Source organism: Salvelinus alpinus, chromosome 14 (assembly GCF_045679555.1).
Source record: "Salvelinus alpinus chromosome 14, SLU_Salpinus.1, whole genome shotgun sequence".
NCBI lineage: Eukaryota > Metazoa > Chordata > Actinopteri > Salmoniformes > Salmonidae > Salvelinus > Salvelinus alpinus.
The window spans coordinates 24,181,524-24,198,923 of NC_092099.1; the positions used below are offsets into that span (position 1 = coordinate 24,181,524).

At 43.5% G+C, this 17,400-nt stretch overlaps 1 protein-coding gene across 10 annotated transcripts; it reads right to left on the reverse strand.

Annotated features, from left to right (window-relative positions):
- Window positions 1–398: 398 nt before the first annotated feature.
- LOC139539187 (DCN1-like protein 2) lies at window positions 399–6,016 on the reverse strand. Of its 10 annotated transcripts, none has more exons than XM_071342089.1 (7): window positions 5,855–6,016; window positions 3,822–4,038; window positions 3,435–3,603; window positions 2,825–2,955; window positions 2,561–2,643; window positions 2,335–2,431; window positions 399–1,831 (listed from the first exon to the last, which is right to left on the reverse strand). In XM_071342089.1, the coding sequence occupies exons 2-7, from the start codon at window positions 3,994–3,996 to the stop codon at window positions 1,749–1,751; spliced, it is 738 nt and encodes a 245-aa protein (XP_071198190.1). In that variant the 5' UTR covers window positions 3,997–4,038; window positions 5,855–6,016; the 3' UTR covers window positions 399–1,748. The 10 variants fall into 10 exon arrangements, with proteins under 10 accessions (XP_071198190.1, XP_071198188.1, XP_071198191.1 ...); XM_071342087.1 differs by lacking the exon at window positions 5,855–6,016 and adding an exon at window positions 5,296–5,433; XM_071342090.1 differs by lacking the exon at window positions 5,855–6,016 and adding an exon at window positions 5,292–5,379.
- Window positions 6,017–17,400: the final 11,384 nt, after the last annotated feature.

The following is a 17,400-nucleotide window of genomic DNA, read 5'->3' on the forward strand; positions in this document are numbered from 1 at the left end:
TATAGCTACCTGTTCATTCCCTCCATCAGTATAGTAACCTGCCATTAGTCCAAATTCTAGTCTTGTACTACAACACAGAGAATGTATGTTCTAATCTATACAATAAAGTAGGTTATATTGGAGTGTTCTGTGACATTTTCAACCTGCATAAGGCCCTTGTGTGATGTGTAAATGAAGCTCAGGTGCTTGTGGAGGAGGAAGACAGTACTAGAGGGCAACAGCTAATTGGACTGGGTCTTAAATACTCATGATGCAGTGTGTGTGGTGTGTAACTTGAGTCTGCTGGGGTGGATGTGTTCAGAAGGAATGTGTTCAGTAGGTGAAACATTCAGAAATTTTGCAAATAGCAAGAGACACTCAAAACATGAGACTGAATCACATTACAGCAGAACAGCCTCTTAATTTCTGATAAAAACATGCTTTATTCAATATTCCTTTCCAAACTAACAATACCTGTGTGATTAGTGAATAACAAAGTGTAAGTAATGCGTGTCACAAATGCATTAATACCAAAATGGATGGGCAGCAGGGTCCTTTTCAACACAAGTAAGCACTGTCCAACGCGCTCCCTCTTGCACACACATGCATGACAAACAGTGCCCCCCAGTGACTGCTTGGTGGTTCTGTTTTTGGGGTGTTGAAATGACGTAATGCAGAAGCGCACAATTCACAGTCATTGCGGTCCACAGTCATGCTCGTGTTTTGTGCCTACACTTAATTGACAAATAAGTGTCATTAATTGGCCTGCAGACACTGCATTACATTTGTTTTATCCAAACCGCCAAAACAACTAGGAAGAGAACAGTATTTCAGTCTTTGCGGGCCAGAATGAACAGCCTTTCCCTAATATACACATGTCGAATGGGACAAACATTTAGAGGCATGGTCCATTTACTTAAAATGGCTGAAATGTATTTGTTTAAAACAAATATAACATAGTGAACCAAAAGAAGATTCTAAAACACAGAATGTTGCCATTTTTCGAACCCAAATATTCAAATAAAATGATGACTTGGTACACACCAGACCTAAAATTCTATCAAATGTTATTGAGGCATCATATACCAGATCTTTTTTTTTTTACACAAAAAGATGAATCTCTTATATTCATAAATGTAACTTATTTATATTATTCTCTGTACATACTGTTTTGAAAGACAGTATAATATATACAGTATATAACTAACAGTTTTGTTGACGCTGGTGTTGTGAGCAAACGTTGCAAGCCGCTTGGTCTGTCCCAAAGTGTTTGTGTTAGAAACAAGGCCTGTTCTGAACAGTACCCTCAGAGCCCTGCGTGCCACACAAAGCTAACTAACAAGGATCAACCCCAAACACACACATTTTTTGACACTTGTAAATCCGAATTCTCAGAGCTGCGAGAGAGAGCGAGACTGTGCCAGGGGAGGCATCTCTCCTTTTCTCCGGAATACTGAGATTCCAAAGGGAGCGTTGCCTGGAACACTGATATCCCCAAGGCCTCTTCCCGGCTGGCCCTCAGGCTGGGACATGTACTGCCAGCTGGCAATGTGCACGTGGCGACTCCCATCAAACAAGGATAGAAATAAAGCCTTGCTTCCTGTGTTTTCCTCTCACTCTTCCCTCATAGGTTGGTTACCTGATAGTTGTGCAGTATCACGGATTCAAGTGTTTCTCTGTTTCCTCTTAAAAAGTTTTTTTTTTTTTTTTATCCTACAAAGTCAATGAAGAGGAACCAAAGTTCTGCCCCTTTTTCAATAGCTGGGTTGTTAGTAGTGGGTTTTGCGTTTGGATCCTGTTACGATCGGCCGGGCGAATTCCACAAAATCGTCTATGAGAACTGGCCACGCCCCTGACAGGAAGGAGACGTATGATTAGCGGTCACTTTATTGACTCTCTTAATCCATCGCTTGGATGGAAGTTGCCCTTAGCCCAGACCTCAAAACAGCTGACTCTCTCTACATCTTAACTGTAGGCATTGGGGGGGAAACAAAACTGACCTTAAATCAGTGTCTCATCTAGAGCAGTGGTCACTGGTCACCAAACCTTGTCCAGGAGAGCTACAGGGTCTACAGGCTTTTGTTTCGGCCTAGTACTGAATCACCTGATTCAACTAATTTACAGCTCATCACAAACTTGATTAGCTGAATCAGGTGTGTTGGTGCTGAGCTGGAACAAAAGCCTGCCCACTCAGTAGCTTTCCAGGACCAGGCTTGATGACTACTGCAGTCTGTCATTGTCTATATTCAGTTGAAAGCAACATTCAGTGTATTGCACTTTTGCAAACAGCAATGAACCATGACTACTCTGTACCCTACTGAATACACTCCAGGTAACCACAGGTTTTAAACTCACCCTCCTCGTCGTAATTTGACATGTCGTCTGCGATTATGTTGCCAAAATCCAAGAGTAGGTTCCATGTGTCTTTGGGAATCGACCGTTTGTGGTGTTCCTATATAAAACACGAGAAAACAAATGTGGGAAAAGCAAACAAGCAGAAAACAAGACACCGGATGTACATAGCAAGCAAGGAGTCCAGCTCAAAATGTTATGTTAGATTTGGATGCATAACATTACTCACCAATAAGAACCTGTTCCAGAGGTCCAGGAACTTAAAGCGGCCTGTCAGTACCAGGTTCCAGTAGGCCACAGCCATCTCTAGATCTGAAACACAGCCAGAGTTACACCTTGTTATCTCACTATAGTTTAATCAGATGTGTTCACACTGGGTTGAAACAAAAGCCTGCACACCCTCAGGTGTCCTCAGGACTGGAGTTAAGAAACACTAATGTAACTACAGTAACTCTTGTGAACACTAATGTAACTAACTTTCATCTGTGCTTACCTAAACCCTTCTGTCCAGGGTTCTTGGCGAAGTTGAATGTGAACTGGTAGAAGTCCTTGAACTTGCCACTGTCTTTCAGCTCCTGTTCTAATCTGGGAAGAAGAGCCTTCAACTTCTCTGGGCTGTCGCACCTTGAGAGAAGATAAATACAGTGGACAAGTAAATAGATCTCAACTAAAACACAAACAAATTACATAAACACACACCTCTTCTAATCCAGTGGTTCCTAAACTGTTCTTGTGCTATGATCTGTTACCCATCCATTGGGTTCCCCAGGGCAGTGTTGGTAGGCACAAAACAGGATAACCTTTAGTAGCAAACCTTGTCCAATAAGAACACTTATTTTCAATTTCCATTTAAAAACATGTTCCTGTTCTGTACCTACTAAATAAGACCCAGAGCTAACCTACGCTGACTTGGCATCACACAAAACATAAGACACACAGTATTAATGCCAAAGTTCACAGTCTAAATATAGAACTTCTCCCCACCATGTGAACACACTAACAACAAACATCACAATAACATGTACTGGCAATAACCAACAACACACTGTCATGCCACCAAAACGGAGCTGCGTCGCAGAGTGATGACTTCACCCCTCGCTCACCCCAGTTCGGACATGCCATCCAGGAACTCCTTCTTGCTGAACTCGCACTGGGTGGCGGCCCGGAACTTCCACGCCACCACCAAGACGCTGATACTGGCCGGGTCCAGGGTGAGGTCATCGCAGAACTGCTGGATGCCATCGATGCCTATCTTATTCTCATCCTGGGGATCTATGGAAATTACATATATATATATAAATAAACACAAACACGCCATCTTAGGGATTTGAGAGAAACTAACACAAATTTCCTCTTTCGAGAAACAGGATAACCAATACAATGCATAACACCAAAAATACATACTACACACTTACTAACCCATAACAGATACATAACCTTTGACACACAATCTCCACGTGCTGTATTCCTCTATAACTTCCCCCACTTGCCTTTGTAGCGGTTGTAGAGCTGTTCCAGCTTCTTCTTCTCCACGGGGGTTTTCATTGATTCCTTGTAGTAGAGGTCTGGGTTCTGGAAATAGTTGTCTGTGGCCACCTCTAGTTTCCAGTCATTCTGGGTCAGGCAGTAAGCAGCAGTCTTCTCCCCAGCCTGCGTGAAGGACATGAACTGCCGGACCTTGTCCCTCTGCGAAGACTTCAGCTTATGCTGCACGGAGACAGGACACGGGCTGTCAGATACCGAGAGACCGTGCAGCACCGACAGCAAGACGCACACACACACTGAGACGCACACCAGGATACACAGTGGCACACACACATCCACAGACATTCAGGCCGAGGTCATGTGGCCACCGGACATAAGGGTAGATGGTCACAGACAGTCACTCACTTCGTATGATGATGAGATACAAGTCAACAAACAGACAGCAGTAGACAGACAAGCAAACAAGCTTTGGGCGTCCAGTCAACAAACAAGGCAGACCTAGAACTATTCTGAGAGTGGAGAACGTTGGGTAAGCTCAGAGCATGTGCACCCCAGAAGGCCCCCAGTATATGGGGCGTCTGGTGGAATGTAATGTAACACGAGTAGGGGGATGCCATCAATGGGACCTCACTGCTCAACTGTTCCAGGGCGTCCCATGGTCCCAAACACACCATGCTACTGCCAGATCTACAGGGGTTATTACAAACTTTGCAGAGTAAGCACTAAGCAGATTGTGTAATGAAGTGACCAGGTGTGTTCATTGCAAACTGAGTGCATGCACAACTAAACATGTAATGCAGTCCTGCTTGCTTGTTAAAAGTTAGGCATATTTCCATAACTTCGAGACATGCATCTATTTTAATAGACAGTCAACAACTGTAAACGATGATCACCGGGTGTTGGATAACTCTAGACTGATAACTACTTAGCTTCCTTCAGAGTGGATTTCAGTTCGGTTATAACTACTCTGTTGAGCGTGTGAGTGAAGCGACAACTATGATGTTGTTGAGCAAACAAACAACTACCTCGGACAGAAACGTAATCATCAAAAACATGCAACAACAGATCGGGCGTCCATAGGATATTTCACGGGTGTGCGAGAAAACACTATCCGTCCTGCGCGCTCACTGGTCCGGCTTGGCCACCGCAGTCAACCACGACCAACTTCTCAACTTGGAGCGTCTGACTGGCTCGCATTTCCCGATTACCAAAAAGGGAGTCGTAACCAGCTAGCTGCGCGCTGGACGAATGCGGTTCTAGGTCTCAAAATACCACCAACTGACCTTCCTTTCCTTTCCCTGGTAAATACGTTAAGTCAAGTGAAACAGCTCAACAATGGCAACACAGACAGACAGGAGACAGTCCGTGAGCCGCGACGGAACAATTTCTACCTTGCGCAACATGTTATAATCCCGGGGTTCAACATCACAGCAGCGGTTTATGTTTGAGGTTCTGTTTATTAATGTTCTCCTTACCTACCATTTTCACACGGCTTTTTACCAATTTGATAGCCAGTCGCTCATTATGCGCTTGCGCGGAAGCACTGACAGCCCTTGCCTTGTACAGAGTTGCACGTCGAGGTCATTTGAGTAAATATCCTACAGATATCACGGGATAACAATGAAACTTTGACAAGTAACACTTGTCGAGTGGACTCGAGTTATACACAAACCTAGATATGGATGCCACTGTATCAATCAAAAATCTATGAAAGAGAAGGATGACAACTGATCTGGCTACCGATTGGTCACGAAGACTACATATCCCGAAATGCAATGTATGTTTGTTTCGGAAGTAGCTAGCAAGCAAGTCTAAGATCAACAAGTATTTTTATATAATTAATTTAAAATGTATGTTAGACCCCTTAATACCTATTATTGCTATCATATTAATAAACCGGTCTCGGTGTCAGCATTCAGTTTAGCTGAACCACAGTCGTTTATTGGATTAACGTTAGCAATCTAAAAGTTGGAAGTTGAAGGAGCCCTTCTTTATGTACACAAAGCTCATTAGCAGACTGTTCGATTAAAGTACATACCTCAGGTAGGCCTACCGTCGTGGGGAAATATTGGTCGTGGGTCAGGGGAAATTGTGTGGGGCTGCAAACTTCCCAATATCCAAGTAAAGCAGACGTATTGAAAGGAGTTTCTTCATGCCTTGAAAGTGAGAAGATCTGATGTGATTGGTGAAAAGACCAATTAGTGGGAAAAAATATCAGAAATTGTCTGCCTGTTTAAACGCAGGGATCCCGAGTGGTGCTGTGGTCTAAGGTACTGCATCTGCAAGAGGCGTCAGTACCTGGTTCGATTCCAGGTTGTATCACATCCGGCTGTGATTGGGAGTCCCATAGGGCGGCGCACAATTGGCCCAGCGTTGTCCGGGGTAGGCCGATATTGTAATAATAATTTGTTCTTAACTGACTTGCCTAGTTAAATAAAGGTTCAATTAAATATATATATATATTCAGATTGGCAATAGCAGTCAAAATTTACCCTACATGCATCCCTCAACAGAAATATCCCACATAATCTTCTTCTGCAACATTTTATCACAACTGACATCCATCCACACTATTAAGCATCACTAAATGTGGTTTAGGGCCTATTTTGCATGTTGGATGTTTTTCTTTGTGTGTGTGTGACTAGCAGGTGAGGTTGGGAGGACACAACTCACATATCTTTCTCTCTATGATTACAGGTTGGAGGGGGTCATGAATGACTGAGCTGGGACTGGGAGGCTCAGTTGAGAAGGGCGTTCTATCTATCACTTAATGAATCAGGGAAAGGGAAAGGGGGATACCTAGTCAGTTGTACAACTGAATGCGTTCAACTGAAATGTGTCTTCCACATTTAACCCAACTCTGAAACAGAGAGGTGCGGGGGGCTGCCTTAACTCAACATCCACGTCTTTGGTGCCCGGGGAACAGTGGGTTAACTGCCTTGCTCAGGGGCAGAACGACAGATTTTTACCTTGTCAGCTCGGGGATTCTATCCAGCAATCTTTCTGTTACTGGTCCAACGCTCTAACCACTAGGCTGGTTGCGCTGCCATTCTGCTATATGTGGTTGTCAGACTGTGTGTTAAAAAAAAAAGTCTGTGGTTGTTGTGGTGTACGTGGTTATGCTCATAGGATGACTTTTAAAGGTGAGACCTCACCTTCACAATCAACTTCAATATACAGACCATAGGTACAACATTCACATTCAGATGTAATCAGGAAAATATTTAACTGGTATCAACATGGCATTCAGATAAAAATGTAATGTATTGAGCTGAGCATAAGTTATTCTCAACACAAAACCAAGAAAGTTCCATAAGTTATTTTCACCACAAACACCACATGCTTATTTTTTAACTAAGTCTTTAGCTGAACAGTCTCATTCTCTCCTCTAAATAGATGTGTTGAATGTTGTGGTTGTAATAAACGATAGACAATTCACAGTTGACTCCTCAATCAACACAGTCGCAAGAAAAAAAATTGGGTTTGGTACGTAAGGGTTCAGGACACTGACAGTGCTGGATGAGGTTTTCTGTGAACACTGATCTAAAGTCAGTGCTGCAACTACCCCCAAAGGTTAAGGTACATATTCAGGGAATATGAGCAGTTCCTAGATCAGTGTCTTTATTAAGACAATTGAGCATGTATACCAGCTGGGCCCATATTTTATTTCACCTTTATTTAACCAGGTAGGCAAGTTGAGAACAAGTTCTCATTTACAATTGCGACCTGGCCAAGATAAAGCAAAGCAGTTCGACACATACAACAACACAGAGTTACACATGGAGTAAAACAAACATACAGTCAATAATACAGTAGAAAAATAAGTATATATACAATGTGAGCAAATGAGGTGAGAGAAGGGAGGTAAAGGCAAAAAAAGGCTATGGTGGCGAAGTAAATACAATATAGCAAGTAAAACACTGGAATGGTAGATTTGCAGTGGAAGAATGTGCAAAGAAGAAATAATGGGGTGCAAAGGAGCAAAATAAATAAATACAGTAGGGGAAGAGGTAGTTGTTTGGGCTAAATTATAGATGGGCTATGTACAGGTGCAGTAATCGGTGAGCTGCTCTGGTGCTTAAAGCTAGTGAGGGAGATAAGTGTTTCCAGTTTCAGAGATTTTTGTAGTTCGTTCCAGTCATTGGCAGCAGAGAACTGGAAGGAGAGGCGGCCAAAGGAGGAATTGGCTTTGGGGGTGACCAGAGAGATATACCTGCTGGAGCGCGTGCTACAGGTGGGTGCTGCTATGGTGACCAGCGAGCTGAGATAAGGGGGGACTTTACCTAGCAGGGTCTTGTAGATGACCTGGAGCCAGTGGGTTTGGCGACGAGTATGAAGCGAGGGCCAGCCAACGAGAGCGTACAGGTCGCAGTGGTGGGTAGTATATGGGGCTTTGGTGACAAAATGGATGGCACTGTGATAGACTGCATCCAATTTATTGAGTAGGGTATTGGAGGCTATTTTGTAAATGACATCGCCGAAGTCGAGGATCGGTAGGATGGTCAGTTTTACAAGGGTATGTTTGGCAGTAGGCGTGAAGGACGCTTTGTTGCAAAATAGGAAGCCAATTATAGATTTAACTTTGGATTGGAGATGTTTGATGTGAGTCTGGAAGGAGAGTTTACAGTCTAACCAGACACCTAGGTATTTGTAGTTGTCAGAAGTATACAGAATGGTGTCGTCTGCGTAGAGGTGGATCAGAGACTCACCAGCAGCAAGAGCGACATCATTGATGTATACAGAGAAGAGAGTCGGCCCAAGAATTGAACCCTGTGGCACCCCCATAGAGACTGCCAGAGGCCCGGACAACAGGCCCTCCGATTTGACACACTGAACTCTATCAGAGAAGTAGTTGGTGAACCAGGCGAGGCAATCGTTTGAGAAACCAAGGCTATTGAGTCTGCCGATGAGGATGTGGTGATTGACAGAGTCGAAAGCCTTAGCCAGGTCAATGAATACGGCTGCACAGTAATGTCTCTTATCGATGGCGGTTTTGATATCGTTTAGGACCTTGAGCGTGGCTGAGGTGAACCCATGACCAGCTCTGAAACCAGATTGCATAGCGGAGAAGGTGCGGTGGGATTTGGAATGGTCAATAATCGGTTTGTTGACTTGGCTTTCGAAGACCTTAGAAAGGCAGGGTAGGATAGATATAGGTCTGTAGCAGTTTGGGTCAAGAGTGTCCCCCCCTTTGAAGAGGGGGATGACCGCAGCTGCTTTCCAATCTTTGGGAATCTCAGACGACACGAAAGAGAGGTTGAACAAGCTAGTAATAGGGGTTGCAACAATTTCTGCAGATAATTTTAGAAAGAAAGGCTCCAGATTTTCTAGCCTGGCTGATTTGTAGGGGTCCAGATTTTGCAGCTCTTTCAGAACATCAGCTGACTGGATTTGGTTGAAGGAGAAATGGGGAAGGCTTGGGCGAGTTGCTGTGGGGTGTGCAGTGCTGTTGACCGGGGGAGGGGTGGGTGGAAAGCATTGCCAGCTGTAGAAAAATGCTTATTGAAATTCTCAATTATAGTGGATTTATCGGTGGTGACAGAGTTTCCTATCCTCAGTGCAGTGGGCAGCTGGGAGGAGGTGCTCTTATTCTCCATGGACTTTACAGTGTCCCAGAACTTTTTTGAGTTTGTGTTGCAGGATGCAAATTTCTGCTTCAAAAAGCTAGCCTTGGCTTTTCTAACTGCCTGTGTATATTGGTTTCTAACTTCCCTGAAAAGTTGCATATCGATGCTAATGCAGAACGCCACAGGATGTTTTTGTGTTGGTTAAGGGCAGTCAGGTCTGGAGAGAACCAAGGGCTATATCTGTTCCTGGTTCTAAATTTCTTGAATGGGGCATGCTTATTTAAGATGGTGAGGAAGGCATTTATAAAAAATAACCAGGCATCCTCTACTGACGGGATGAGGTCAATATCCTTCCAGGATACCCGGGCAAGGTCAATTAGAAAGGCCTGCTCGCTGAAGTGTTTCAGGGAGCGTTTGACAGTGATGAGGGGTGGTCGTTTGACCGCGGACCCATAACGGATGCAGGCAATGAGGCAGTGATCGCTGAGATCTTGGTTGAAAACAGCAGAGGTGTATTTAGAGGGCAAGTTGGTGAGGATGATATCTATGAGGGTGCCCGTGTTTATGGCTTTGGGGTGGTACCTGGTAGGTTCATTGATAATTTGTGTGAGATTGAGGGCATCAAGCTTAGATTGTAGGATGGCTGGGGTGTTAAGCATGTCCCAGTTTAGGTCACCTAGCAGCACGAGCTCTGAAGATAGATGGGGGGCAATCAGTTCACATATGGTGTCCAGAGCACAGCTGGGGGCAGAGGGTGGTCTATAGCAGGCGGCAACGGTGAGAGACTTGTATTTAGAGAGGTGGATTTACAGACCTGGATAGTAGGACAGAACTCTGCAGGCTATCTCTGCAGTAGATTGCAACACCGCCCCCTTTAGCCGTTCTATCTTGTCTGAAAATGTTGTAGTTGGGGATGGAGATTTCAGAGTTTTTGGTGGTCTTCCTAAGCCAGGATTCAGACACGGCTAGGACATCCGGGTTGGCAGAGTGTGCTAAAGCAGTGAATAAAACAAACTTAGGGAGGAGGCTTCTAATGTTAACATGCATGAAACCAATGTTATATAACTGAACAGATTACTTATTATGACATTGACCTCTGATTTGCGATGTTTTCGAATGGCTTCTCACTGTTACTAAAGTAAACTCACGTAAACTCGTACATCGCCTTGGTCCGTACAATTGCCCTTATTTTAGCGCCCCAAAAACGTAATACTTCCAGATCAACTGTAATGTCAATACCATTGTAAAGCACAATTTCTCCCCTTTCCAACAAAATCGATTACATGACCTAAACACTGCCCGTTTCTGCAATAATTCAAGCAGGCAATGAGCCATGTCGGGTCTTTTTAAAAATGGCGGGTGGGAAAGCAAAACTAATGCGTGGTAGTGAGGACAGATGTCGTGAGGGAAAATTGCTTTTTTCACTGATCTGTCCAACTTATCCCCTTATCGCCTCTAAAATGTAAATAAAACACTATAAAGAGTTTATATAATGTGTCATTACATACATATTTGAAGGTTTGTGTCGAATTTGAATCGGGTTTTTAGGGCGGTGCTAAAGTGATCTTAGAAGTTAACAGCGGCTTTGAGAATGATGATCGCATGCAATGATGACGAAAAAAATGACTATGTTATCCCCCTTACTGTCCATTTCTTGTTTTTAAACGATGAGAGAAGTGCTACACCTGGTGGAGAGATGACACGTCAAGCTGTAACGGAGGGCCAATTTTTTTAACTTTTCTCCAATACTATAGAGCCATTACCATGTCGATCAACGCTTGAATAGAAACCTAGTTCACACCCCCGATTTTGAAGTCAACACTGTTGATAATTGGATATGGAGAAGGGCGAGCCGGTCAAGGATCGATTCGGACAAGGTGGTAAATTGTATGACAAGCGACAGCTTTATTTAAGAGTAAAGATATCTGGTACAAGCGTATACGGTCTCGTTCCTTCGGCTCATAGAGAACCTCCAGAAAAAGCCCAGATAACAGAATGCATAGACATTTTATACACCACGGAAAGTAGGTTGAGTCTGGAAGTTCTGGTCCTTTGGTTGGTTCTGGACAGGTTGTTGTCTTCTCAGATTGGTCCTGATGAGCTGGGCGTCATCCTTCTGAGTCTTATAGCAAAAGTTCTTTGTTATCAAATGTTCAGCTAAGCAGGAGATTTTGTGTGTGCGTAGTCAGCTCTCTGTCCTTGAGTATGTGTGTGTGTCTCATTATTTCGTGAAATGCGGACCCAAGCACTCTTTTGATCAAAGCCTTTCCTTATCAGTGTTTATGAAAGGTTTACATCAGCCCTCTGTCCTTGGGTGTGTGTGTGTGGGTCTCTGTATCTGTTTATAAGTGTGTGAGAAACCCTGCTTAGAAAGAAGTTAGTTATAACAATGTAATAGCAATATGCTTGTGTTATTTTAAATGGTATTTATTACAAATCCCTCTCTTCACGTCTCCAAAGAGACGTGACATAAACTAGGTAAAAGTAAGAAAAGCAAAAGTAAACAACCAGGGAAACTTTCTCAGAGAGAAAGTTTTGATTCCCTCTCTTCACGTCTCCAAAGAGACGTGACAAACTAGGTATAAGTAAGAAAAGCAAAAGTAAACAACCAGGGAAACTTTCTCAGAGAGAAAGTTTTGATTCCCTCTCTTCACGTCTCCTAAGAGACGTGACATAAACATGGGATCAAGCAGGAGTATTATATGCAGAAACTTTCTTGAAGAGAAAGTTTCATATGCCCTCTCTTCACGTCTCCTAAGAGACGTGACATAAACTAGAAAAAGGTAAAAGCAGCAGGCATGTTGTTGTCCTCAAAAGATGGAGGGCCTTCATCCCCTAAAAGAGGAAACATCTGGGAAGGGCTTGTTGGGTCAATGGCTTTAGATATGACCCTAGTGGTGAGTGAACGAATGCATGGTATGCAACAGCAACCACACAAAACCAAAATGGCTGCAAACACTGAGATAGAAACCAAAATTGAGGACACCAGGGTTTTATATTTCCCAAAAGCATCCATCCAGGAATCCCACATGGAGGTGTCTACACCAGAATGGGATTTCATCTTACCATTAAGAGTCCTCAAGCCTTCTAAGGCAATGGTCAGGCTACCATCAGTTGCTGTGTTATTGGGAATGAAAGTACAACATTGCTCCCCGAACATGGCACAAACACCTCCGCGTTCAGCCAACAACATATCCACCGCGATTTTATTTTGGAATGCCATCAGGGAAGTAGCTTCCAATTGGCCATGGACCGCCTCGAAGCCTTGTTGAGTCCAATTGCCTAGTTTCTGAACATTAAAATGAATGTAATTGATTCGGTCCACATTTTTATTAACTGTGCACCACCAACAAACAGAAGATTCAAGCCCAGCTGCCACTTGGTCCACCAGTTTATATTCATCTGGCACCCCCTAGGGACACCAATAGCATCAATGTAAGTTGAGTCGTAAATGAGCAAGGACCAAAAAGGAGACCACTCCAATAACTACACCTGGAGTGGCCAACCACACATTAGTAACCAAAAAACGAGAAAATGTTAAACCCTCAGGTCCATCCCTCTATACAACCTGTACCAGGTGGGCTCGTCGCCACCCGGGAACTTCAAACCTTCACAACAGGGAGGACAAACATCACTTTTTTATTCATTCGACAACATCAACTACAGCAAACCAAGGGTCCTCCTCTGTCAGGCCCACTCTCCTGCGAAAGCTTGATTCCGTATCAGCCTCTCCAACTGGAGCATCAAGCAACGGCATCATACCCGAGGTCCTTGCCAGATCTGTAACAGACTTCTTCAACCAAGGCATGATACAGGCAGCACAGCACATGAGCATAAGAAAAACAACAACTAGAGTCAGAAATCCAGCAACCATCATTGTAGTGCCAGTAACCATCATTACTGGCAAAATGACTAAAAAAATTGTAGTGTACTTACCAAACCAACCACCCAGCCAGGGGAACAGTCCACTCTCCTCCACACCTGCAAGACCCTCCATCTCCACCGATAACCTTGCCAACCCACTCAGAGCTTTTTGAAATGCTCCCATCCGGACTAGTATTGTTAGGGACAAACGTGCAACACTGTTCTCCAATCATTTTACATACACCTCCCTGGCTGGCCAGTATCATGTCTAGTGCTAGTCTATTCTGTCTAGCAGTTCGAGAGGTGGCATCTAATTGTTCAGCCATCCCCCTAAGTGCAGTGTGGGTGTAGTTGACAAATCATTGTTGATTATATTAAAGATAATTGATCCAGGCATTTTGTTTAGTATCACCAATAGCTGGGTCAATGGTGGGCATCAGATGCCACAGACCATCATTTCTGTTTAATGCCTGGAATTTGTGGGGGGACCCCTATTGGGACCCCAACAGGTTGGTGTGCATGTTATCTGTACCCTCGGACCAAGGAGCGTCACGGTTCTGCCGTCTCCTGGGTTGGTACCGAGTCTCTGTGTCATGTGCAACTCCCAGAAGTTGGTTAGCTATAACCTCAATAATAGGCAATGGTGGTATCAGACTGGCCAAAGCACCTGTGCAACGACAATTTCCTTTCAAAATGGGGTCAATCGCCTGGCAGGTCCACACATCCACCATACATCAGCAACACCTCCAGTTAATAGTGGCATTAGTGATGCAGGTAGCAGTAGGGAGCCTCCCATAGTCTATACCCCTACCTGTACCAGTGTTACAGCTGTAATATCCCCCATATGCCTTAACCCCCCATGGTGTCTTCTGGGGAGGGACTTCTGGGAACACAAGACTCAGAGTTTTACACAAGGTTGAATTTGGCTTAAACTTTCCAATATGCACATCCAACCTTCCCCATTACTTAGGGCAAATGGGTGAGCAGCCAGAATAGGTCTGGCATGTCCACATACGACACAGTCCTTTCTATTTATTGTTTTGTAGGCCAACCACATATTCTCCCTTTCCTCATAACCAGTTTCAGTCCCCAATTGTTCACTATCTGAGATGTCTTTTACATTTATTACCTGTCCCAGATTGGAGAGCTTAGGTGGTGGTGTGGGACTTGGTCTTGAAGTGGTGGAGGAGGCCGGCTGAACCCTGGTCCGTCGAAACTGGTGGTGGTTCTGGCAGTACTGCGATGGTAACATCCCCATCGTATCCTAAACAGACAGCTCAGGACCACAAACAGTCCTGTAAAGCCCCATCCTCTCCCAGAGAACACATCATCAGCTAGAGATCAAGCAACACTTTCACTTCTATGAACGTACACAGTGAGGAAAGGTCGGGGTCAGGGAATTCTTCATTAAGGAGTTGACCCCTGAGCTTTATTAGCAACAGTTCTTCTCCTTAACTCTGTGATCATTCGGCAGTGTCAGTGTGTCTCACCCTCCAAGTGCGATATGCCCCCAGGTCGAGTGAATCACCTTCTCCTTTAATTCATCTGTAATGCATAAAATCTTGGACATACAGGTTTGGTTAACAAACAGTTTCTCATTTGTTTTATCTGATTATATATTTAACTTCTATACCCATTTGTTAGCTAGTAATTTTAAATTTTAAATTAGTTTATTATCCAATAGGCCCCATCCTATCCTAGACCACAATGTACCCCTCCCCCGTTTGATACCTGGCTCTGGCCAGGTATCAACCTTACCTATTCTAAATAATGACTTAGTAAAATATTCTTATGTTCTACATTATTATGTAGGAGCGCCCCTTTCATTTTCCACATGTCCAATTCTCCCTTTTGTCTCCATTCAGTAACTGTTATCTACCCATTCTGTTATCTCTGTCCTGGCGCCCCCTTCCAAAACTCCCTTCTCTGCTCTCAAACCTTCAAGGTCTCAGCAGTGCGGGGAGGGCCACTCTGTCTGCCCTTTCCCTTATCTGTCTGTAGCTTGGTCCCAAACATTAACTAAGTGTCTCACTGTTTTGACTTTATCTAAAATCATGGATTTAAAATTAACAACATGTCTTATAGTGTCAATCTCTAAAGTCCTTACATAACCTTAATAAACCTATCTCTATCTTCTTATGGCCAAAACAAATGCTAACCATATAAATTCCTTTCTTTACTAATAAGCTCTCTATCACTTTTATTTCCATGCCCTATAGGCTTAAAATATCTCCTGTTCAAACCAATTCAATAACAGCCCATTCAAAACCGTCATAGCCAATGTTTAAAACCAGAAACCTGACTCCTCTGTGGTTAATTGCAATTATGGTCAAGAGTTATAAACTCTATTATCTCAAAATTAGTATTCCAAATGACCACGATTTCATTATCCTCACTACATTTCCCTGTGGGTGATCAAACCACATGAAAATGCAATGAAAACAGGTCAAAAGGTTACACCTACATTCGTGTTCCATGCCATATCTAGACATACCAAAAGAACTGGGGTGCCACTCTTCCAGTCTTGTTCTTTTCCCCCTTACTTGTCTTGTATCTTCTGATCTAGAAAATCGTTAAATTTTAGCTTTGGAGTATTTGGGGTCGTCATATTTTATTTTAATGCAGTGGAATTTAGTACAGAATAGTTTTGGTAATGTGTGTGTGTATATCAGTGTATATGTTTGACTATCCGACTGTACTTAGCCCGTCACTGGATAAAATCCAGAATCCAATTTTTTTTTACATGTATACATTAAACATTTACATTTTTCCCACTATGAACATTACCCTTTAGACGTTGAACACTTAGACTTTAGACATTGGAAACATTACACTTAAACATTGAACATTTTTCAACCTGGCGCCTACAAACACAAATAGACTATTCTTCACCGGACAATCGCCTGGACTATTGAATAAGTCTAGCCTACTCCTCACCGGACACAAGCCGGACCATACTAATAGGTCTTGACAAACTTTACCCCACTCGTCACTGGTCACAGCCGGACTATATGAATGGGGATGGAACAAGCCTATCCTTCACCGGCTGAATAGCCGGACTATTGAATAGTGCCTATCCCAATTTTAAGCCTACCCTTCACCGACTGAATAGCCGGACTATTGAATAGTGCTTACTATATTCCTCACCGGTCACAAGCCGGACTATACGAATAGATCTTTTTATCACATTAAGCCTATTCCTCACCGGTCACAAGCCGGACTATATAATAGCGCTTTTAACACAAATTAAGCCTATTCCTCACCGGTCACAAGCCGGACTATATAATAGCGCTTAAGACTTACAAATGATTCCCACATATGTTCACTTCACTGTCGTTCACATGTCATCTATGCTCATAAATTTAAACAAGAATTCTTACCCAGACTCGGTACCACTGATCAAAATTTGGAAGAACTATACGACAATATGCAAAGTTTGATTTAACAGGTCTTGCATACCTTATTTATGGTCGACCAGGAGATCAGTTTCTCGAGCTGAGCAGAACTGCTGTCCTCCCCCCCAAAAGATTTCACCTGTCCTCCGTGAACCGTCCTTTCACCAACTCGCCCCCTCACATCCACATCAACCACTCTGGACCGGGTATCTAGATAACCATCCTCTGCTACCATGTTTCTGTTGATAATTGGATATGGAGAAGGGCGAGCCGGTCAAGGATCGATTCGGACAAGGTGGTAAATTGTATGACAAGCGACAGCTTTATTTAAGAGTAAAGATATCTGGTACAAGCGTATACGGTCTCGTTCCTTCGGCTCATAGAGAACCTCCAGAAAAAGCCCAGATAACAGAATGCATAGACATTTTATACACCACGGAAAGTAGGTTGAGTCTGGAAGTTCTGGTCCTTTGGTTGGTTCTGGACAGGTTGTTGTCTTCTCAGATTGGTCCTGATGAGCTGGGCGTCATCCTTCTGAGTCTTATAGCAAAAGTTCTTTGTTATCAAATGTTCAGCTAAGCAGGAGATTTTGTGTGTGCGTAGTCAGCTCTCTGTCCTTGAGTATGTGTGTGTGTCTCATTATTTCGTGAAATGCGGACCCAAGCACTCTTTTGATCAAAGCCTTTCCTTATCAGTGTTTATGAAAGGTTTACATCAGCCCTCTGTCCTTGGGTGTGTGTGTGTGGGTCTCTGTATCT

Excerpts from the sequence above, each read along its gene's own strand:
- LOC139539187 (XM_071342082.1), bottom strand. The coding sequence starts at position 4,161 with ATGTCTGTGGATGTGTGTGTGCCACTGTGTATCCTGGTGTGCGTCTCA. Across the intron at positions 2,432-2,560 it reads TCTGGAACAGGTTCTTATTG|GAACACCACAAACGGTCGAT; the intron begins GTGAGTAATGTT and ends TGTTTTATATAG. Across the intron at positions 1,832-2,334 it reads GTCAAATTACGACGAGGAGG|GGGCGTGGCCAGTTCTCATA; the intron begins GTGAGTTTAAAA and ends CCTTCCTGTCAG.